We start from the raw sequence: 24,371 nt of genomic DNA on the forward strand, positions 1-24,371 counted from the left end.
TGAATAGAGTACACGTGGAAATGTGTGAGGGGAAAAGGTATTCCTTAAGCTACTCAGATCCTAAGTTATTTAGAGCTTTCAAGGCAAGAACCAACTCTTTCCATTATGCTGTAATGAACTGGCAATAGTATAGTCAATCTAGTATAGATTGAACAATGCTAGAATACTGTGCTCTAATCAACCGGCCGCTGAAACAGCATTTTGCATCAGTTGAAGTTTCTTGTCCCTTTTCAAAGGGCAGCATGTTGCAGTAATCTTGTCCGGAGACTACAAGAGCATGAATTAGCATGGCCATCCCAGTAATGAGTCCCAGCCCATAGTTTAAGAATAAAAAGTTTAGGGTTCCGTGCCACATCTGAGACTGCCTCCATCGGGTGGGTAGTACACCAACAGAAACTCTATCCTATCTCAGACTCTTAACAGCAGAACACCATCTTAACAGCAGAAACTCCATCTTGTCTCAAATTCAGAACATCCAGTACACTCCAGGAAAGGCAAGGGAAAATATGAAAGAACATGGCAGCACTTCATCTTGCCTTTACATAATTGCTCCTGCCCACATTTGATACACAAAGTCATCTTATGGATTCATTACATTTATACCTTGCCATTACTCAAGCATGCTTCCATTAAACTATTCAATAACAGATATACCGCCAGCACCTTATACATTATAGTAACAAAAAATGGTTTAGTAGACACTGAAGGAAACCACTATCATTTCAAATTCATCATAAACAGAGGTGTCAGCTTCTCTGGACAATTAAGGGAGCCCAACACGATATTCTGACGTAGGGCCCTCTGAATATTGAGGGGGCCCTGCCCTCTAGAGAGAGAAAAAAACATAGTGTGGGCCATAGTGCCTCGGCCCCCAGGAGCCAACACACTTGGTCATAAAAATAGCTATTGTGAATTATATGCAACTGAATATTTCATATAAATTAAGAAATAGTAGTAGTGAATAAACAAACTCCATTTCCCAAAAGAGTAACTAGCCAGTGAGTCCATTGACCACACACAACTTGTCACATTTATTATCTCTAATTCAGAGGCCCAGTATATTATAATCATATGGCAGGTTCAAAAAATATGTAACAGCCAGTATGTATATTTGATTTAGCTTATATGATGTCAAATACCATCAAATACAAATTTATAAAAGTTTTCCTTGTGGTTCATACACAAAGTGGACTGTGGAATATTCTGGCACAACCACCTTCACATTTCCTGTGGGGATCCTTTCCCCAGTTAATTTGATTTACCATAATTTTATTAATCTGTTTTAAAGTTCCTTTAAAATAATTATTTGAGATTACTTTGCCAAAATTAGTACAATAATTCATACTTAATAACTGAATTAGTACGATCCCTTAGTGGGCCATACATACTTTGTGCTCAAATTATTTATAATGTGTCCAATTTTTAAATATAGGAATAAATGAGTTTCTGTTCTGCCTGTCTCCTCTTCAATCTGTCTGGAACATTTTATTAGGTCATCTTTTAATATACTCCTGATTCCAGACATACAACGAATTTCCCAAACTACTTCTTCAAAGTTTCTTGCCATCTGCAAAATAATTGTTCTAAAATCTGTAATCAGGGCTCCTTTTTAGGTGATAGAAATGTTTTATGTAGCTGCTTTTTAAAGAAGTTGCATTGCAACATTTTATTAAACAGCTTTTGAAAGTAAAAATAATCTATGTAACATAAGATTTTGAATTTGTAACTTTAGAACAGAGCTGGAAACCATTCAAGGAAGCAGTGTCTGAAAGACAAAACATACAGCCAAAACACACTATGTCAAAGTCTATTGAGAACAAAAGTAACCTCTGGCATAAAACAATTAATAATAACAAATTTGAATTTAATACAAGCACCAGTTGTGAATGACAGATTTTGGAAATCCAGTGAATTCTCTTTAGAAAACTGAGGGAAGATATTGCAATGATACTAATGTGAGCAGATCTCCTGATTAATCAGGAAACATGGATATGAGCAGCGATCTTGATTGAATCACAATGTTAGCATCTGGTATTCTGCTCTGGACTGTTTATGTCACCAAGTTATTCTGTCATTTTGCATCAAACATTCAGATTTGTACACAGGGTACAGTGAAGACCAGACTCACAACAAGAGATTTGATTGGAGCTATGAGTCACTAAATGACTCAAATTCTGTATGAGCAGGTGGGTACAAGTTGGTGAGAAAGGCATGGTGCTACTGTCACACAAGAGTGGATAACCTGTGGCCTTTGTGACTAATTTCATGTAGCCATCAGGTTAAATTCATGGTGGGAGCCCATAAGAAAAGAAGGATATGGCTAGCAGACCAAGAAAAATGTGGGGGGACAAAGTCAGAATGGACAGTATATCATTTGTTATTGTTGTTATTAATGTATATTTAATGTATTTATGGCCTGCCTTTTCCCCAAGCTGGGATTCCAGACAGCTTACAACCTTTTAGAAACATCACTTTAAAATACAAAATAATTAAAAAAACAAACTAAAAACAATTGTTAAAATACAATAAAGGACATTAGAACCAGTACTGAACTCTTGATTGCCCTGTTAGCTGCCAACATTGTCTGCTCCTTAGTTTTCAAAGGCCTGTTTAAATAAGAAACCTGCCAGTTGAAAGATAACAAGGAGGGAGCCAGTCTAATCCCTTTTGGGAAGGAATTCCACAATCTTGCCGCAGACATATGAAAGGGTCTCTCTTGTGTCACCACCATCTGTGCCTCTGATCTTGAGGGAACTGAAGGAAGGTTCTCACCCAAGAATCTTATCACCCAGGCAGGGAGATATAATCTACCAGGTAAATTGACCAAACCATGGGTAGGAGGTAGAAGGAAGGGGAAAACCTTCAAGCAATAATTTCAGACGTCTTGCAATTGTGATGTCTCTCTCCTCTCATTGAGGGATGGGGTGGGGGTGAGTAGAAGAGGGAGAAAGAAATGGAAGAGAAGGGAGATGGGGGCACTTGTTGGGATCATTCCCACCCATCCCTGGCATATGGCCCAGGACAGAATGCTTTGGTATTTGAACCTTTCACTCCAACCTAAAATATTCCTATGAGTTCCTTGGCTGGTGAGATGAAATGTAGATTTCATGTATGACTTTTCTCTAAGATATATTTATGATCCTAATAATTCAGCCTGCTAATCTTCCCAATTTTCAAGTCATTGTGGGAGTCTTACTATTTCTTTATATGTTTTTAACAGCAGAAAAGAACTGGAACCATGGCTGCCATTCCAATGTTTGCTAACAGAGCTTCAGCTGCTAATCATCTTTTTGTTTCTTTAAACGAAAACAGGGAGAAAATCAGACAACTGTTAAGTATTTGCTTTAGGAATTTATTGGGGTTTTCCTGATTTGTAACATAATTTTTAAATCAAAGTAACAGTATCTCTCTTGAAGATGAACACACATCATGAGAATAGCCATCTCACAAAATGAAATATTATTGCACAGAAGCAATAACAATATTGCTTAGATTCATTTGACCAGGACCACATGGTATAGATAACCTTTGTGGAAAATTGGGGATGGGGACATGGCGCTCTGTGCCTCCAAATCCAACACTTGTTTGCCACTGTTTCACATTGGCTCCCCACGCACAATAGATTTCAGAAGAAGATGCCACCAGGTGTCTCATCGGGTGGGAAGGAGCATCCCGGCAGGCATGTTGCTGTTGTTTACCAGGAGGGAGAGGGAAAAGGCAAGAGAGGTTGGTCCAGTGCAAAGGCATCAGTGTAGACCCTATCTGGTGCTCCTGCTGGTGTGTTGGCACCACAACAACCTCCTCACCACTCCATTTTCCCCATCTCTCCCAGTAAACATCAGCAACCCAGCTGCCAGGGAGCAAGCATTTTCGCCCCTCCATGTCCTATGAGCCACTTCTGGTACTAAGGCTGCAATCCTTCCTATGCACATTTACTTGAGAGCAAATCCTAACGGACACATTAGTTTCTGAGTAACCATGCATAGGATTTGCACATTCTTTAAGTCCAAATCCAGTAAAATCAGATAGAAAAATGTTAGAACTTACCATTTTAGTCCCATGTGTATGACTGGAGAGTCCTAAAACAAAACCACACACAATACCACAGATTAGACCTATATTAGCTTACACACATCCCTTTACAACAAATTATTTTCATTGCAGCTTCCTCAAGAGCAACCGTAATACTGAAAGATACAGAATGCCATACAGAGAGCTCCAACTACAGAGGCAACCTTGCAATTACAGGGCCCACCACAGCAGATGGCATCTTCAAATATAGGAATGCCTGGCACATAGAAAATAGAGCAGATTTATTTGCTGTTGCTTTGGACGGCAGGACAAGAACCAATGGGTGGAAAATGCAAAGAAGGTGTTTTCTGCTAAAAGTTTAAAGAAACTTCCTAACAGCTATTTGACAGTGGAACAAACTGCTTTGAGAGGCAGTGGACTGTCCTTCACTGGAGATTAGTTAAGAAGAGGACAGCCATTTGATAGAGGGTAAGATTTGCATCCTTTGCCCCACTCTCTTGTCCTTTGACAAAAATCTCACACATGTTTGCCTCTGGCCCATTCCACAACTGGTTTGTGACCCTCAGACTTGAAAACATTTCCCCAGCTCTGTTATATATGGTTCCCTGATAAGTGCCCCATCCAAGCACCACACAGATTCAAAATTAGTACATTCAGGAGTAAAAATTGCATCACATACCCATGAGAACAGTCTCTTGGCCTCTGACTATTCCCAAGCTCACCAGAAAGGTCCCCCTTGGCCTACTAAATCACTTCCTCATCACTAGGGAAAACCAGGTTGTCCTACTACAATTAGTTTTGAACAGATCTAGATCAGTTGCCGATCACTGCAGATAGTGACAGCAGCCATGAAATTAATGGACGCCTGCTTCTTGGGAGAAAAGCAATGACAAACCTAGACAGCATCTTAAAAAGTAGAGACATCACCTTGCCAACAAAGGTCCGTATAGTAAAAGCTATGGTTTTCCCAGTAGTGATGTATGGAAGTGAGAGCTGGACCATAAAGAAGGCTGATCGCCGAAGAATTGGTGCTTTTGAATTATGGCGCTGGAGGAGACTCTTGAGAGTCCGATGGACTGCAAGAAGATCAAACCTATCCATTCTTAAGGAAATCAGCCCTGAGTGCTCACTGGAAGGACAGATCGTGAAGCTGAGGCTTTAATACTTTGGCCACCTCATGAGAAGAGAAAACTCCCTGGAAAAGACCCTGATGTTGGGAAAGATGGAGGGCACAAGGAGAAGGGGACGACAGAGGACGAGATGGTTGGATAGTGTTCTCGAAGCTACCAGCATGAGTTTGACCAAACTGCAGGAGGCAGTGGAAGACAGGAGTGCCTGGCGTGCTCTGGTCCATGGGGTCACAAAGAGTCGGATACGACTAAACAACAACAACAAGATCAATTGCCAGCAATCTGTCCCTGCTCCCCAACAAATCAAACACATGATTTGTTTTTATTATGCTTTTTAAGGGCTTTGAAGTTGCTAAAGTCAAACTAACCTGGATGCAATTTCCTTTCGTACCCACAGGTGAAGCTACTTTGGCAGTGCTGCGTCAAGTGAAAATCTGAGCTTAGCTAATCAATGTTGCTAAAAGCAGAACAATCACTTGAGGAAACAAGTCTGACAATTTCAGCTAGACAATTAAGACAAAGTTCCTAGATGCAAACAAGAAAAAATAATTGTGGTGTAGTCAGAGAATTACGTTTGCAGGAACCTATAAATCACTAGCATTGAGAGAAAGTGGTCTAAAGCAGAATGGAGTGCATGTCATACCGAAAACTGTAACTTACTGGAACATTTGTAGTTGGACTTTAGTCTACTGATGCTGGGTCAGTCGAGTGGGTTTCACAGCTTAGGGGAAATTTGAAGCCAGAGTCTGCTAGGTCCTAGTCTGACACTCTAACCATTACACCACAATGGCTTTCACCCTGGCTGGACACAGAGAATTAAGTTTAGGTATTTATTTGTAGGGCCCCACACCTGAGAAATAGGGGCTTTGCTCCACATTACTGTTTTCTACAGTCTGAATTGTATTATTTATTCTTTTTCATATTTATATCTTACTTTTATTTTTTCACAAGGAGAAACTCTAATGTAGCACTGGGGTGTGTGTTATAGTAAGTATATCAGGAACCAGCAAGCTTACTAAATTAAGATCGCATATGCTTCCATGTAAAATTAATGTTACACAGAAATATAATTTGAGAGCCCCCAAAGTTATAAAATGCAATAACAAGTGAGGCTTCTTCCAGCAACTCTTGGAATGAGTGTTTATGTCATTGCTAAAACATTAAGGTGACTCAGGGTTGCATATTGGAATTTTGTTTCCCAAGGAGATGAGCTAGGAACTGAAAACAGATTTCAGACAGAAATGTCAGGTGCTTCTCCGTATGTCAATGAAGAAAAAAAGAAGAGACGGGGCAAAGAGAGAACAAATCAAATACTGCTTTTAAAGATTGTTTAAATTCATTTCCTTCCTGTCTCCAAAAATATACCCCAGCACTTCTAAATTGAGGGGAATGTCAGAAAGTTCTCAGATCTAGATCTTAGGGTTGAACATTGGGGGTGGAGACGCTCCTTCAGGTATACTGGGCAAGGACCATTTATGGCTTTAAAGGTCAGCACCAACACTTGGAAATGTGCTTGGAAATGTACTGGGAGCCAGTGTAGGGCCTTTACTTTTATTTACCTGCCCTGATTTGGCAATAAATCTAAATAACATAAAATAAAACAAGCTATATTCAGGTAATACTGCAAACAAGCGCTTTGTCAGTTGCACTGAGCTAGCCTACTTTAGCATTCTATGAAATCTGTCACCGCAAAGATATATAATTCAATTACTTCCAGATGTGGAGAGAAGTGAAGCTTCCATTCTCATGTCATTGTGTGAATCTTTCCTGTTTAAAAGCAAAGTGTTGGCCAGAAAGTGAAGGCAGCAATGACATTTTTGCTTCCCATGATTTTGTAACTTGAGACAAAAAATAATAATGATTCATTGAGTTTTTCTTAGCACACGGAGATGGAGGTGTTCACTCTGCTAACTTGGGAACTTTCGCCGTCCAGCAAGAGTTATTGAAAAAACTATGCATCCTGACATGTTTGCTGAGAACCTGGATTGCTGATTACCTTTACCATTCACTGAAGCAAACTAAGAGTGATGTTGGAGGAAAATGCCAACACCTAAATATTTTCCAGTCTCAGCACCTATTTTCTCCACAAAAGATGGGTGCTTCAGTCCAGTAAAGAGGGCCCATACGCAGAAACAGGCTACCATGCACACAACTGATCCAGATGCATAACTGAATTAGATATGGTATTTTCTTTTTTTTAAAAAAAGATATATTTTTTTTAATTCCTATCTTGCCAAGTGAAATTGATGAGAAGAATTTTGGTTTTTTTTAAATGGTCCCACTAAAACTAAAAACAATTCTCACATGAAATGTACATTATTATAATTATTACTATATGTATAATACTACATAAATATTATATACATATATACTCCAGGTTTCCTAAAATAATCACATATATTCAACAATGCACATGACTTTATAAAAATACTTACATATTAATATATACAAAATGAGCCTGCAGAAATATACCCACATGGAGTACTCTTCTTTTATACACAATATGCAAATAATTGTATATTATCTGCACATGTTTAATCAGGCTGTTTAACAACAACAACACCCAATGTATAAGCAGCTTGGAGCTCAATGGGCGAGAGGCCATCCAATGCAGGCAAAGCTCAGCTGGATTGGAAGTATTCAATTCTGTATAGAAATCTGTTTAAAACAGATCCCTCTTCAAACTCTAATTTGATGGACACTTGAATCATGATGTTTCCTTGAGCCTCTTATATGCATTAAAACACATAAATCACTAATACAGTATGTGCATTTTAACATGTACACATATGCAAAATTCAGAGAAGTGCAAAATTCAAATGTTGACTGTTTCAACTTTGCTATTGGTTCAGGAAGTGAAAATTTGGTTAATGTGAACCAAACAAATGTCTCCTAATACCCACTTTGGGCCTTGTATAGGTGGTTCCATTACAAATATTGTCATTGCAAGTGTTGCCATTTATACAGTGCTTTGAGTGCTCAAAATGGCAATGCTTCAGTAATCTTTTCAACCAGGAACCTAATCCAGGTTTTGGAAGAAGGGATGGAATATGATGCCCTTTTTTATGCAATCAGTAATGCAAACACCACAGATTAATGAGAAGTGGGGTTGTATCATTTTAGGGCTGCAAAATCTGAATAATTCCTTGAGAGAGATTTTACACTCTAGCCAGTTTCAGCACATTACCCCTCGGCTGACAAAATAAACATATTGTGCACATATTCAGCACAAGTTAACAAGTGAAATCAAAATAGAGCTATGAATGAAAATCTTGTTCTGATCTTCCCAAAACAGTTTTAAGCTATTACTAGATTCAATAGCGGGTACACAGCGGATCAATATAAAAAGTTTAAAGCATATCTCTGTACCAGATTACCAAATCAAATACATTGCTTGGAAAGTGGTGATCCATTGCTTAGGTCTAGGCTTCCCAACCCAAAATTAAGCAAAAATAACAAACAAAAAAAGCCCACTTATCTCACAGCAGTGTAACACAGAAGCAAAAATTGCCTAATGGCTCTTCCCCTTGGGATACTTTGCTTTAATTCAAGCCAAAAAATATATAAATTCAAACACAGTGCATTTTGCGTACACACAAACTGGCTTGCCATTTCCAATGCTAACATGGTTAATATTCAGGATTATTGACCACCTACATAGAATGCTCAAAATACATCACACACATTACCTTGTGGCCATCCCTGTAAAGTCAGTAATTATTACTACCCTCCCTCCCTTGGCATATTATCTGGAGCCAAGACAATGTCACTAATATTTGAACTGGATGCTGCCTGATTAGTAGCTCAGCCGCTCAGCAGCCAAATGCTTTTCCACTGACAGTTGCTTCTAAATGGATCTTTCCAGCAAGTACAGCCACTGGTCTTCCCTGAAATAGGATGATGGACAGGAGAAAAGGGACAGCGACACAACCCACATCTCCCGGGCACATTCTAGTAATTAATTAAAAAGTGTTGGCCACATTTTATCCATGGCTTCCAGCACGATAGCATCTCCTCTCCTCCACCTGACAAAGAGCAGGAAGATTCAATGCGTCAAGTGGCAGCTGCAGGGAATTCCTTCACAAATTCCTTCCTTCCTTCACCAGACCAGCTGCCCCTCCCTAAATACCTCACTGCCAGGCTGCCTTGTATCTTGGTCCCAAGGCTCTGTTGCCATAGCAACTGCCAAGGCCTACCTGCACATCAGGGCCCATGGCTGCCTGCTTTCTTCTCCCCTAGAACCACTGGCCTCACTTGCAACCTAGCAACTGGGCTTTGTTTTCCAATGGTCCTATGTTAACTCCAATCCTATCGTCAAAGAGGGACTAAGCTGGCTATTATTGTAGAACAGGCTTCCTCAACCTTGGTTTTTGGCCTACAACTCCCATGATCCCTAGCTAGCAGGACCAGTGGTCAGGGATGATGGGAATTGTAGTCTCAAAACATCTGGAGGTCCGAGGTTGAGGAAGCCTGTTGTAGAAGATACCAATGCCCAGATTGAAAGAAGCAAAGATGCTGCCTTTAGATTATACACACATTGCAAAAAAGAATAGTTATTTCAGATGTCAGTTTATTTACACATACCATCCAGGCCGTTGTGATGGTGGCTGTAGTTTCTCTTCCCCAAAATACTTAACGATGAGTGGCCAGGGGGAGCGAGCAACCTCTTTGCCATTGAACTCTGAAGGCTTGGTGTTGACTTGATTATATTAGGCTTCATGGCAGGATGAATCTCTGTGATTTGGCGGGGGGGACAACAAAAAATATATTGCTGAAATTATTTCAAATCATCATCATGTCAACGGTTTGCTTCCAATTTTCCTACTTCAGGATCTAAAATCTTAGAGATGTTATCACACTACCCCACATAAAAAAGAACAGGAAAATGCTCCTTCAGTTACTTGACCTTAACTGTTGCTGTGAAGAGAGCAGAAGAGAAAAGTGATTTAAGCTGTGTAAAATCTAGTTGAAATAGCACGCCATTGACAACCTGGGGTTGCTGCTTTTCTAGCAGTTGCTTATTTAAAAGCTTTTTAAAAAAGCATATTGCTTCCCAGCATGCAGATATTTTGGAATATGTGCACCAGCTTTAAATAGATGTTTACAGGATTTCCCTTTATCAGCCTGGCACACAGATGGTAGAATTAACTGCATTGATCATCTCATTGTTCAACAGCACAAGGCTTGCTTACCTGTTACGTTGAACACAGGTATGCATGTAGTAAATAAGCACATTTGAGGCAAAAAAATAGATGTGATATTTATCACATAATTTGGCCTAGTGTGCTTAACTTAACTGAGGGGTGGGGATGGGAATAGCTGGGATGAGATAAGCCAGATAAGCAACAGAGCATGTGTTTATATGTGTGTGTGTATACAGCACAGGGTATATTGTTTAGTTCTTTGCCTCTTCCACTTTTCCAATCAGTGTGTTGTGTCTGACAGCTTCCTTAAACAATTTCCAATGTATGCTGAAGAAGAAGCACTTTTCCCTAGCCTTTGACACCTGAGATATGTTTTCTTCACCCACCCTATTCCCATGATGGCCATTTGATTTAAACCATTTTTAATATTAAATTTTAAATTGCTGAGACCTGGTGGTGGAAGGCAGGTAAGAAATATAATCCTCATCCCACTCCCCACACCTGTGGCAAATGAAAGTTTTTTCTGTTATTGCACATAGCAGATACAGAAAAGGGCAATTCTATTCAAGGTTGGTGTGTGTGTGTTATCCCCTATGCCACAGTCAGTCAGTTATTTATTTTTGAAATACCAATGATTCAGCAACAAACAACACACAATGAACTATCATGTCTATAAACTGGCCCTGAGAAGAAAGGTTCCGTTAAAAAAATTATTCCTTATGTCCTTGCTATCAACATGCCACCAGAAACCTAATATATTCAATTAATCTCAACTGCACACTGAAACATGCCTATTATGTTTGAAAGACCTCTGACAGGACTTTTGATAGGACATGGGGCAGCCCGTCCCATTTTGTTGCCTGCCTGAGGTGAAATGGAAAGGTGTTGCCTTACCAGGGTTGTGCAGCTGTACATTACAGGTTCCAGCAAGATTGCGCGACAGATCTGAAAGATCTCACCAGAACCCAGAAGCCACATCCACTTCTCCTTGCTTCTCTTGTGGCAGTGGGCAGGACACCCCTGGCCCTGGGGTAAGTGAGGAGAAGCAGTGGCAGGTACAAGTTCTCAGGCGAGCTCCACAAGATCTGAAGAGATCTCCCTGGAAGCCACTGTGGCAGGAGAGGTGCCCATGGAGGCACCAACCCTTGGCATTCTACCACCTAAGGCGGCTGCTCCAGTCTGTCTTATGGGTGGGCTGGTCCTGGATAGGACATTTAAACACTCATTTTATGACTTACGGCTCATTTCGCTAAACAAGAACTCACCCAAGTATCCAATGATACATGATAATGATTTCCGAGTACTTTTAATCTTCAAAGGATTTCCAACAAATTCACAATGTCTGTCAGCATCTAGGGATCGAAAACAGAATGTTATTTTAAGACGGAGTAGGGTAGGATGAAGAACCAATGACAGCCACAGCTTTCCGAAGCTTGTCAAGGGTCTCATTGATGAGAAGATCAATAACGGCTGACAGGTTTTCCTGGAAGAAGACAGCACTAGTGCCATTGGAAGGATTTCACTCTCCAATGTGCATCTGCATGATAGGCAGCCAGACATCTGCACTATACATTTAAAGCACTATGATACCATGTCACAGATTCCCTCAAAGAAAGCTGGTAGCTATCGTTTGTTGAGGGTGCTGAGAGTTGTTGGAGACCCTTATTCTCCTCCTCACAAAGCTACAATTCTCAGAGTGGTTTAACAATCAATCCTCTTTTCCAGGGAACTCTGGTTAGGGTTCATAATTGTGTGTCCCCAGCACCACCTTCTGAAGACACCCATGCAATGTGGTCTGGAATAAATGTACTTCCTGAGCTGGGCTCAAATGGGTTATCCAGAAGGACACCATTGTTGAGAGAGACACTGAGAGAACCAGAACGAACAGGGAATTGGAAGGCTTCTGCTATGTGTTTGTAGCACACTAAACCAGAAAGGAATTAATTTCACTTGCTCTCCAGAACTGTAGCTGTATTGATTTGTTATGTCTTTTAAAATTCTCTGAGAATAATCCCATCAAATTCAGTAGAGATTGTTTTTGAGAAGACATACATAGGACTGAGGTAGCTATGGTGAAAATTGAAGTAAGGTGATCTTTATTCCAGGATTAGTTAATTCAGAATACTCTTGTCTGCGGCTCTACCCATTGTTGGCTCTGAGAGAATGTGTCCCTCAGCAGACAAAACTGCCCATTCAGCTCTAGACCAGTGTTCTTTGACCTTAGATCCCCAGGTGTTGGTGGACTACAACTCCCATCATCTGCAACCATTGGCTAAACTCTTTGGGGAAGGTGGGGGGTATAGTCCAAGAACATATGGACATCCAAGGTTGGAGAACACTGCTCTGGACCATAATTTAGAATCCTGCAGTTAAGTAGCAGAGGTTCATGGGTATCTCAGCAGACATGTCAGCAATCAGGGGTTCAGTGTGGTCAGGACATCCATTTAATCAAGTAACCAGAGCACCCAGACCTACTCATGAGCAGGAGTTCACATTTGGGGCTTTCACAGATTCGCAGAATTGTAGAGTTGGAAAGGACGACAAGGGTCCTTTAGTCCAACACTCTGCAATGCAGGAATCATTCGCCCAATGTGGGGCTCAAACCCACGCCCCTGAAATTAAGAGTCTAGTGCTCTTACCAACTGGTTAGTGAAAGAAAAAGAAACAGTGCCACTCCTCACTCTACAAACTTATGCCCTTCCGTGATCCATGTGAGCACTGGGCTCTAGTAGTTGCTATTTTTAAAATTTAACCTGTCACAATGTACCACTTGAAAACAAAACTAAAAACACCTTGTAGGATAATGACTGCATAACAAAGACAAACTGTAAAGACGATTTGGAAATAAAAATAAAATGTATAATGTTATAGCAAGCATAAAGCACAGCATATGTACCAATAAACTAGAAGTCTGTTGGGTGTAAGACTGGAGCTATGGAGTGAAGGAGCAGAAACATCCATTGAAGTCCTCTCTGGCTCTGGCTCAGCAGCATTGGAATCCAAGCCCAGCCTATGTGGAAAAGCTGCACCATTCAAGGGTCTTTGTAGAAAGACCTTTCACAAGACCTTACTCAGATAGTTGCACAAATGTGACCTGATTTTCCTCTGCAGTAAGTTACCATTTTACTTGCCTACAGTTCTCTCATAAGAGTCGCCATGGTGTGTTGGCTATAGCAGGGGTGGGGAACCTTTGGCCTGCTAGATGTTGCTGAACTACAACTCCCATCAGCCCCAGCAAGCATGGCCAATGGCAATGGATGATGGGAGTTCGTCATTCAAGGATTCCTCACCCCTGGGTTAAAGTGAGGAAGTAACCACCCAAACCCAGGCACATGAATAGTAGTTGTCCTCTGTTTGTGGACAAAGAAAATGGTGGACCATTTCACTGGATTTTTCTCCCGATGAGGGGAAATTCTCCAACAATTTCTCAGAGGTAGGGCTCATTCCAGTAGCACACCTCCCCCGCCTCCAAAGTGTGTGTCTATGTTTGCGTGCACTGCTGCTACTGAAAGTGAAAGCTGTGGCAACTGTATTGGTTGCCAGGCTGTGTGAAGTACTGTCTTTTGACTGTCCTGAATCGTCCAGCATTCAGCTTCAATGGAAGTCCACGTTTTCTAGTGCTGTGAGGGGGGGAAACCTCTCCCTGTTCACTTTATCCACACCACATGTAATGTTCTACACTCTTAACAGATGACTTCTACACTAAAAAGTACCAAATGTCTGCAAGCTTTCGCCACAGGGGAGTTGCTCCATCCCTTGATTATTTCGGTTGTGCTTTTCTGAAGGTTTCCCAGCTCTACGTTATTTGTTCTGAGGTGATCAACCAGAACTGTACCTCATAAAAGTGCTCATCAGCTGATTCACAGCCTCCCGAGAAAAGGTTCAGGTGGAATAAAAGAAAACAAAGCAAAAAGGCAGGCAATTATCTCCAGTGCTCCATAATTAGCTGTCACCTGAATTGAAAAACAATGGTGTTTGAATCTCATCATACTCTCATTAATGAGGATCCGTCAAGGAACCAAAACAGGAAGAATTCATAATGATGCTATTTTTACAACTCACTTTTATTTATTTGATACACTTATATCCCACCTTTCCTCCAGGTTAGCTAAATACGGCATGGATGGTTCGGACCCCCGCCGTTTTAGTCTCACAACAAACTTGTGAGGTAGGCTAGACTGGGAAATGGTGACTGGCTCAAGCCACTTCATGTCTGAGTGAAAATTAGAAACGGGGGTCTCCTGGCTCCTCATCTGACACGTTCTAACCATTGGACCACACTGGCTTACTGTGCATGTTGACTCAGAATAAAATCCTATCAAATTCAACTCTCAAGGGAGTGTGCATAGGATTGCAGCCTTTCCTGACCTAGTTATTCTGCTGTCCGTGCACCAGCCTGCATTGCCCTAAATTCCACACAAACCAAGTTACCTCAGGGTGAAAGGCCGAAATAAAGGCTGCATTTGTTTGAACGGCATTGGATAGGGATTAGTAAGGAAGGCATGCCTGTTTTTTATGCCTCTTGTGCATAATCTCTGTACAGAAGCCCATTCCTGCAAATATCTCCCCTTGTACAATGGGATTTCCTTCCCTTTCCCCAGCTCCATCCCCTAATTTTTTCTGAGGGTTGACGGGAACCTCAGACAGATTTAGGGTGGAACAGGGGGAAGGAGAGGAATATAATGTTCCATTATGCAAAGAGAAATCCTTGTGCTGACAGAGCATTTTAGGTACTGCATGTATAATAGAGTGTATTCAGATTAGATCAGATGTGAAAGTTCATCAGGTCTGAACTTTCAAGATCAACTATATGGCTTCAATGGAACGGAATAACCCTCTGTCTTTCAAAACTTGAGCAAAGATCATTTGACCCTTTAAGATCCCAGAAGCCATTGGAGTTTCAAAATCCAATCCTTTCCCCTTTGCTCAGTCCAAATTATAAGTATGAAAGTACTGTAGAACCTTCATTCTCTCTTTCTCCCCCTGTTAGAAGTGTATGTTAAACAGAAGATAATACTTTATAGTATTGGAGAATCAACACCTCAATAAGTCAGACTACAGCAGAAGAGCTTGAATAAAATTCCAAAATACTGAGTTCTTTCAAAAGAGCCAAAATTGAACCTGAGAACATTTCTAATTCAAATAACTATGCAATGAAACAATGGAGGATGTTGCTGTATAAGGAATGTGTATATTGCAAGATTTATTAGTTTAATTTTCAGGAACAGCCCCTTTTATTATGCTTTCAGTGAACAGAGGAATTCAAAACCAACTAGGCATTTTAAACTTTGCTCACGTATTTTATTTTATGTAATCCTATCTCCACACACTTCCCACACAAATCCACTAACCCTTTTAAAATACAACTTAATGCCATAGCATCACAAAGACCAAAAATTCATCTGGCTTTGCCTCAGTAGAAACGTAAAAGCCAAAGTGCAAGATATAAATTCCCTATTTCATTAATCCAGCATGGAAAACAATAGCAGAGGCCAAAAATATGCTGGAAGAAATAATGGCTTATCTGAACCTGCACAACTTCCAAAGGTGTAATTTTATAGGGCATGGTGCAAGTCAATATGAGAAATAAAAGTTTCGGGACGCCTATTACAAAAAGAATGCTTGCATGCATTCATATGGTTATTATGGGTGAGTTTTTATACTAAAATGTACTGACACACAAATAAAACTGTCATGAATATTGAGAGTTTTTAATTTTTGCCAAGGACTGCCATGTCACATGAAATATCGCCTAACCCATTTCAATCACCTGGGGAAATTCTATGGATTCTATGAATTCTATGAATATCACAGGGCAGTGACCCAAAAACGGGCATTTTCTGCTTTTGCCCCCCGAATCAGTGTTTCTGTAACTTGGGCCTCCAGTTGTAGTTGGACTATAATTTCCATCATCCCTGGTAGCTAGGGATGATGGTATTTGTAGTCCAACAACAGCTGGAGACCCAAGTTAGAGAAACACTGTTATACAATGGACTATTTCCCCCTCTGATGTACATGAAGCAGCAGTCATCAGTTGCTTCAGACATACTGTAAAAACAGAAAGCTTTTTTGCGCAGCTCCCTCTGATCCTTAAGACAAGACCCTGTTTCCCCTGATATATTTTTTGCTTTGCTTTTCTCCAATATGCTACTCCTTGTTAATATACTGCTGTTGGTTGGTTTTGGGTTGTATTTTTGTATTAAAGCTATGGTGTAGCACTTAGAATTTTATACATGTTTGCAATAAAATATACATCATAAAACAAATGTGAGGAATGTGCAATCCAGGGTGTGTGTGTGCACACACAGAATGTGAGACAAATTAATTCCAAATGAGCGGGGATACCTGGCTAGCTGTATGCTTGCATTCTCTGCTCTTTCTCTTCCTATTCTTTTAGAAGTAATCCCAGACTGACACTTCAGCCCAGATTCAGGACTGATTGAAGTTAGTTCAAATTCACAAAACCTTCACCAAAAAACACAAACTTTGCTCTTAAGTTCTCCGCTTATAATGGCTGGAGCTCCTGAAATGCATTCAACCCATAAAAACTATGAGCAGGTGCCAACCCTCAGAATGTTTTATTATAAAGCTTACGACGTCTTTCACATGTTCTTCCTTTTACCTAACTCCTGCACTTTTTTCCATTCTGTTCCATTTCCAGTCTCACACTAAGTGGGGTTCCATTAGGATTATTTTTTATGGAGAGGGAATTGCTCTTGTAACTACTTGGAGCATGCAAGATGTGGGTGTGGCAAATCATTGAGAGTTATTGTTGAGTCAGAAATGAAATAGCCCAGCACGACTGTAGTTTCCCTGGAAATGTATAACTAATTTTAAAAGTTCTAACCCCTAATCGTTGAATACTAAAATGAACTTTCTCCAGCAGAACAATGGTGAGCTTGCTCTGGCAATTCTAATCTAGCCACATGCGTTTTCCCTCCATTATTTTCTTTTGAAATGCCATTGTTCATTTCTACCAGCGATTACAGTTAGAGCCCAGCAACAGAAAACAAACATGACAGAAAGAACTCCCTAGAACCATGTTCAGAATTATGAAACTTTCCTTAAATCTAACTAAGCCCTGGCCCTAATAACTCTTGCCTTCAGTTTCAATGTAGGATGAAGAGACATGCAATGATTTTTAGAGAAAAGGGGCCCCACTGGAAACTCTGTCCACCATGCTTGGTCCCAACATACCTTTTCTTCCCCTAGCTGAGGATAGGAGTGGGTGCGAATTGCTGTGCAATTTGGAAGAACAAGCAGCTGGGCAGAGTGCTGATTGGCTGGACCTTCTGTGATGTCACCAAAAGACTCCACACACTATCTGTGGAGACAGCCTTGCACTTTAAAAAAATTACATTTAAATCTAATGCAATGAGCAAATGTTTCATGCAATGCTTAATAGACAACCTGCTGAAGGTATTTCTGGCATACAGAACTGCCACTTTATTTAAGAAGCAAAGAGGAAGCTGGGCTTGCACCACAGCTGAATAATTGGCTGGTGATATTTTTTTGCACTAGGTCTGTCTTCACTTCACATTTGCACTACATCAGTCTCCACACTGAATTTCTTACTTTCATGTATTTTTATAAAAGCAGTTACCAACCTCCTACCCAAGGCACGCGTTGTCTACTTCTGTTCACACAACACAGGGCTACCTAATTTTCACCAATCTCCTACTCATTGCAAATGCCTAGCGTCACCTGGCTTTGCAGAAAGATCTCCTGAGACTTGAGGGAGCCTTTTGAACAATATGGGATAGGCTGCAGTAGAGTACAAAGATGGGCAAAATTTAGGTGCTTTGCCTTACGTGAATGGAAGCATTTTTTATTAGTGCAAAGCTATCGTTGGCTACAACCCCCATATACTTAACCAGTATACAGGGAATGGGCAGGTCAGTCCTAACCCTTGACTTGCTTTGCTACAGGGGGACAGGATGCGGAAGAGGTCTCCCTCCACTGGACTCTGCTGGGCTGCACTGGTTGAGGGGTCTCAGAGCTGACATAAGCAAGAAGATGCAGCTGGGCTAGTCAGGAATGCACTAAGGCAGTCCAGCTATCAGCAATGGGTCTCTTCATTGCACTGGCCTGGAGCTGGAGTGGCAAAAATCATGGCTAACACACACACACACACACACACACACACCTTCCACCCTGGCCAGCGTGAGCAGCAGTTTTGGAGGCGGCATCACTGCCCCTTTTCCATTCAACTCCACTGCACAGGCCTCAAAATGACAATCCTTCTTCTACACCCTTTTAAAAAAGCTGCTGCAACATGTTACAGCGTATAACAGCTTTACATTCAGCTCTTGTGTGTATGTGTAATTAATTCCGCTGGGAGCTTCTTCCCTCGCTAGTCCCAGCCCTTTAATTTGTTCACATTCCTTTTATTTATCTCCCTGTGCTTTCCAACTTATTCTGCTAAGAAGATTACTGTTCTTTAGCATCACTCTCAAGTTCATTCCTCAGCATGACACGTATATTAAGAGTCTTGGGGAAGCTCCCTAGTGAATTGAAAGGACACCAATGTGTAAATAAAGGTGATGGCATTACTCGTGGGCTCGAAAAGTTTCTTTCTGCCCCCAGGCCTGAGAGATCATGCTCATCGTCCATTTCTTAAGAGAGCATCTTTGCACCGTGATTACTCCAAGATCTACAGAAGATAATAGAATCAAAGAATTATATCTGGAACCACAAGGGTTATCTAGTACAACCCCCTGCCATCCAGGAATCTCAGCTCAGTGGTACCACAAGTACCTCAACTACAAAGCTTCTCAGGCTCAAATATTGGGAATTTCTGAAAAAGGCAGGTGATGTGAAAGACATCTGCAGGAAACATTGATAACAGAGACATTACTAGACTACATGAAGCATTAGCCTGAAGTTAGATCACTTATTTCACTGGTCTCATGCTAAAAGTTGAGTCACATCACAGCAAACCAGGTTTGCGTATAATATAGGTTTTTATGCCTGCCCTAACAGCACACTACTTTGTTCCTAGAAGTTCAAAATCCTGCAAATAATAGATAAATGAACATTATTACCATCACCACTGCTGGGCAGAATCCACTGAGCCTCTCTGCATACAAACCTCAATGCAATGATGGGAGCTGCACATTAAGTTGGTATAACAAAGCATGCAAATTGAACTCATGTATGCAAAACAAGCACACAGTTCCCTTTCTCAGAATCCAGTATCTTGGCGTTAAGTTTGTTTCTCTTAATGTAATCTGTGTTTTTTAATCATACGAATCTGAATGGAACATTCATGAAACTATATTATGTGTTATCTATTCTGTGTACAAGGAAGCATAATAAAAATGAAAGGGAAGTGATGTTCATCTTTTATCTCCAACAGGAGATTTGAGGTCTAAAACAAAATCAAGTTGTAACAGGATGAATTAATATTGTATAATAAAACACAACAGCCTAGCATGCGTCATCAAGCCTCTCAATGCTTGACAGTTATTTCAAAGTGTTGTTGCAATGCACATTCATTTGTGCATCCATTGAATGAAAAATTAGGGCATGGGCTTGTTAGGTGCCACTACGTCAAGCCTGTGGAGAAATGGATACAATTACAACTCTGCTAAAATACACATTTTTCCCTTGTGGAATTAGCTAGCAAAAACTGTGAGTCACAGATGTACACAGTACACATTTTGTTTTTAGACACACTACTGTTGGTAGCAATTCATCTAATAATATTAGGTGGCATTTATTAGGTGATACCTAGCATTGCCATTCTAATGTTCCTGCCAAGTCATGATTGCTATATTCTACCACCAGCTTCAGTGGCAATATGTCTGTGCATTACCAGAAGCTGGGGAACAACAACAGGAAAGGCCTGGGGGTCCTTCTGTCTCACCTGGAAACATACCAGAGGCCACTATGTGAAACAGGATGCTGGACTAGATATTGCTCTTGGATCAAATCCAGCAGGGCTCTTCTTATATTTAAATATATAAATATATTCTCAAAGGTGATACGACTTTCTATTACATTAACAGTCTCCAGATCCAAGCACTGACAAGCTCCGGATTACGCTTAGAGTCCATCAAGCAATCATTTGATTTCAATATAGCTTATGCAGGGTTAATGCCCTCGCAGCTATGGACTGGCAGAGGAAAAATCCCCCTTTGCAGGTACTCGGAATGCAAATCATGCAAGCAAACAGATTGCAAAAGGGCTCGCATGAAGTGCCAAGCGGCTGACCAAAGGGACGTACTGATAGCATCAGCCGGCTGACTGGCGCTTACCCAACATCTCCAAAGGGGTATGCACCAAACGCCAATCAGTAACTGACACTGAGAGCAACCCCAATGGGGAACTTCCTAGTGCAGCTGATCCTGGTGGGGCTGTCCGTGAGCCCCACTTGCCAAAGAAGAATTGGGAGCACACTATTAAGCCACATCTTTCCTGTGACATACCCGAGGTTGCATATGGCACCAGGTGTGTCGCTGGTGGGCATGATTTTGGGAGGAATGACTTCATGGGCCAAATATGGGCTCCGGGGGGGGGGTCTAGAGGTGCCCCACCACTGTGCCAGCTCCCCTGAGATGAACGCAGGCTGTATTGTTAGCAGCGTTTGTGGTCTGAATCTTTTTACTGTGGATCTCTGTCCACTAACATGTACTGAAACAACTTCTGCTGTGCCGAGCATTGAGGTCCAGGGGATCTTTGACCATGCAAAAGAACCCTATTCATAGCAAGGGAGGAGGGCGCTCCATACTCACAATCATAATGTGGAGCTCCCTTAAAATGAATGTGTTCACCTTCTGCCCCTGCAATGCGTCTTGTGTTTTGTATGCTCAAGGAGCCACTGGGCTGCAGTGCTTAACCCAGCTGATCACAGCATCCCCTTCCACCAAAGCCAATCAACAGGGAGGCTTAGCTGGGAGCTGTATCTGTGTGCTGGAAGACACTCTCCTATTCTAAAATATACCTCTTTCATTTTTAGAGCAATAGTAAAATCCAACATTGATGAGATGTACTTTTTCCCCCTACAGAGAAGCACTTCTCATTTTGACATAAGATGAATATGCAAACAGGTGAAAGTGTGGAAGGAATGCATTGTGAAAACAAAAGCTCAATTCAGATGAAAACAAGGGAGAAGTGGTAAAACAATGCAGAAAACAGCAATAAAAATGTTTCCTTTCAAAGGAAATGTTCAATAAGCAAAACAAGACTGTTGATTTACTTTGCTTGAATCAAGTCTCCTTCTCAACTTTGCAAGAAGCAGAAACCTTCCTCTTTGGTTGTGAAAAATAAGTTCTGAATCATTTTTATCTGGTGAGATAAATTGAGGACCGTAGACCTACAGCTCTGCCTGGTGGTGAATCATATCTGGTTAGGGCAAAATTACAGACTAGGCATTTGCTGCTGAAAACAGCACCCCTTGGTCTCTCTTACACAGTAGTGTGTGCTCTCAACTTTATCATATCTTGACATCATTTTAACCCAGCCAATGATTTGGACTTCGGGAATAGGGAGACAAAGCAGATGTCAAAACAGTGGTCCTACACATTACAAGGGAAACAAGGATGGAGCCAACATTGGGATGCCATTGTTGGCTGCAGTCCCATGTCTCTTTCAGCTCCATCCTTGCATAGGTCAATTGCCTATGGTTGCACTGATATCACTGGCTTTGTCGTGGCTAATATGCATTTAGGACAGCTTATAATTGAGTCCTCCTTAAGTTTGTCCCAATAGAAACCTCATTTACACTGAAGTCTCTCTATAAAAGTTGGTTTGGGGCATGACCACTATGCTGCCCCAGTGAAATGCTGCCATGAACTGGGATGCTGCACCTTTAAACAAGCCTTTGCTTTCAAACCTGTGACCCCTTCATTATTTCACTATCTATGCACCATATTGGTTCACGTTATGGCAAAAACATGGTTCATGTTTTATGAGACTGGGCGCCTGTTTTCCACCAGATACATTAAATGTGGAGAAGTTAAAGGAAGCATGTATGATAGCACACAAAGCTATAATTGGGTCAATGTCTGCATTTGACACCTCCTTTATTATTCAGTAAGTACTAAGCTTTCTATAAACTTACAGTATTTTCTTTGTTCTTTGGTGACAAGCAAGACAAATGAAAATAAAGTTTCCTTTAAATAAAATAACACAAAGGGGCTATAGACAGAAATGTGTTTATTGCAAAAGAAACAAACAAACGAAAAAAAGACGACAGAAAGTGGTTGGAATAATGGCACATTGAACTAAGAATTTAGAAACATCTTACATTCTGCCCTAATGGCAGCACAGTTAATAAGGACAAACGGTCTTCTTGCAGCTCGCTTCAGCTGTAGAGTGTTTCTGCAGACCTGCCGGGCAAGTTTAGTCAAGTATGTCGTATGGAGGAAGAACGACTGGCGTGTCTTCACGGCAGATTTTGGACTGCCTGTGTTCCGGACTGGTATTCCCTGCGTTGCTTGTCGAGACATGTGTGTTCTAACACATGCTTCCTGTAAGAGGGGGGGAAAGAATCAAAATGCAAACTAAAAGTCTTACTTCTGAGATCTTCCCTTTCATTAATGTACTGTTTTCTTATATGTGGCTATAATATAACATGGCTTATTCTGAGTCAGGCCATTGGTCCATCTAGGGGGTAGCACATTGACTGGCAATGGCTCTCCAGGATTTCAGACATGGGGCATTTTTGCCCCCATTGGAGATGCTGAGGACGGAAGCCAGAACTTGCTGCATGAGAAGCAGATGCTCTTACACTGAGTTACGCCCTTCCCCTAACTTTGCAAAATCCAAGCTAGGGAAGAATTCCAATCTCCTCTCCCTCCATCCCCACAAGTGCTCCTCGCCCACTGAATTGCAACACAGTAAATCTTGGGAATTCTACATTTCCCATCAGCCTCCTGGACAAACCTCCCTCCTCTTCCCTCTCACCGTTTCTCCCAACTCATCACCACTTGGCAAGGAAGGAAAGGGAAAGTGGGGGGTTGGAGTTGGTAGGGCAGTGTTTGAGCAGTGAGGAGTGCTGAGACAAGGGTCATTTTCCTTAGCACAGGATCAGGTCAAAAAAATGATCCATGCTTCTTTTCAATTTAATCTGAGATGAGCAATGGAAAACTTGCCCATTTGAGAACGGATTAAGTTCTCATAGTGGGAAAACAATATTATTATTTTTTGGCGTACACACCCGAACACACAATCTACAAAGAACTTCTTTCCAGTCTTTAAAGCACAAACAACTTTTCAAAATGCATTGTATAAAGGTGTGTAACTCATACAATGGTTTCTCTGACCAGGGTAACCCAAGGTTGTCCAACACAACTTTACAAATAAACAGGAAATATGGAAAGGAGTTAAATTTCCATGAAAAAACACAGTGGACAATGTAACAATTAATTGTGAATTATAATTATGAAATTATTCCTAATCATAAATTGAAATTTTAAAAATAAGCACTACAGAAGCACATGCAACAGGGAACAGGCCCCACTGAACATGATGGGACTTACTCCAAGTAAACGTTAAAAGGACTGGGTTGCACTTATTATTATCATCATCATCATCACCATCATCACTACAGAATAATGAAATCCTACCTCTGTGGTTTGAGTAGGAGAAAATCTGTCTTCATTTGTTAGTGTTGGCATTTTCAGGCCACCATATTTCTTCCAATAAATCCAACACGGTGCACATAACCTACACTGCATGTTGGGTGGACCCCAAGAATACCACTGATGAGACTGTGTGACTAAAAGAAGAAAATAAAATTATGTTGATCCATTCAGCATAAAATACTTATCTGCACACGTAAACACACACACACACATCTATTTATTATAGATGTATAATAAACATCTTTTATAGATGTATAATAAACATCTTTTATAGATGTATAATAAACATTATTATAGATGTATAATAAACAACAACAAATGCCACACATTTGAACAAGAAGCTTTATATATTTTATGCATTTTAACAGTTTGAAAATTCAGGGCATTCACCAAATTCCCAGAGCGACACAACTGCTTATTCACTAAGATAAACTTAGCTACGGTGGCCCACCAGGGACACCATAAACCACCCATTT

At 40.9% G+C, this 24,371-nt stretch overlaps 1 protein-coding gene across 5 annotated transcripts in view; it reads right to left on the reverse strand.

The window, feature by feature from the left end:
* MTA3 (metastasis associated 1 family member 3) overlaps window positions 1–24,371 on the reverse strand; it is a 115,004-nt gene that overhangs the window by 26,471 nt on the left and 64,162 nt on the right. For 4 of the 5 annotated variants that reach the window (XM_081903991.1, XM_081903992.1, XM_081903993.1 and 1 more), the window contains exons 13-17: window positions 23,878–24,029; window positions 22,557–22,779; window positions 11,572–11,658; window positions 9,747–9,896; window positions 4,048–4,079 (exon numbers count right to left, since the gene is read on the reverse strand). In XM_081903991.1, coding sequence (XP_081760117.1) covers window positions 4,048–4,079; window positions 9,747–9,896; window positions 11,572–11,658; window positions 22,557–22,779; window positions 23,878–24,029 — 644 coding nt within the window. Of the gene's footprint in view, window positions 1–1,651; window positions 1,766–4,047; window positions 4,080–9,746; window positions 9,897–11,571; window positions 11,659–22,556; window positions 22,780–23,877; window positions 24,030–24,371 lie in introns of those variants that run through there. The other variant, XM_081903994.1, reaches the window with a different exon arrangement.

This window comes from Podarcis melisellensis (assembly GCF_964234715.1).
Source record: "Podarcis melisellensis genome assembly, chromosome: 3".
Classification (NCBI taxonomy): Eukaryota; Metazoa; Chordata; class Lepidosauria; order Squamata; family Lacertidae; genus Podarcis; species Podarcis melisellensis.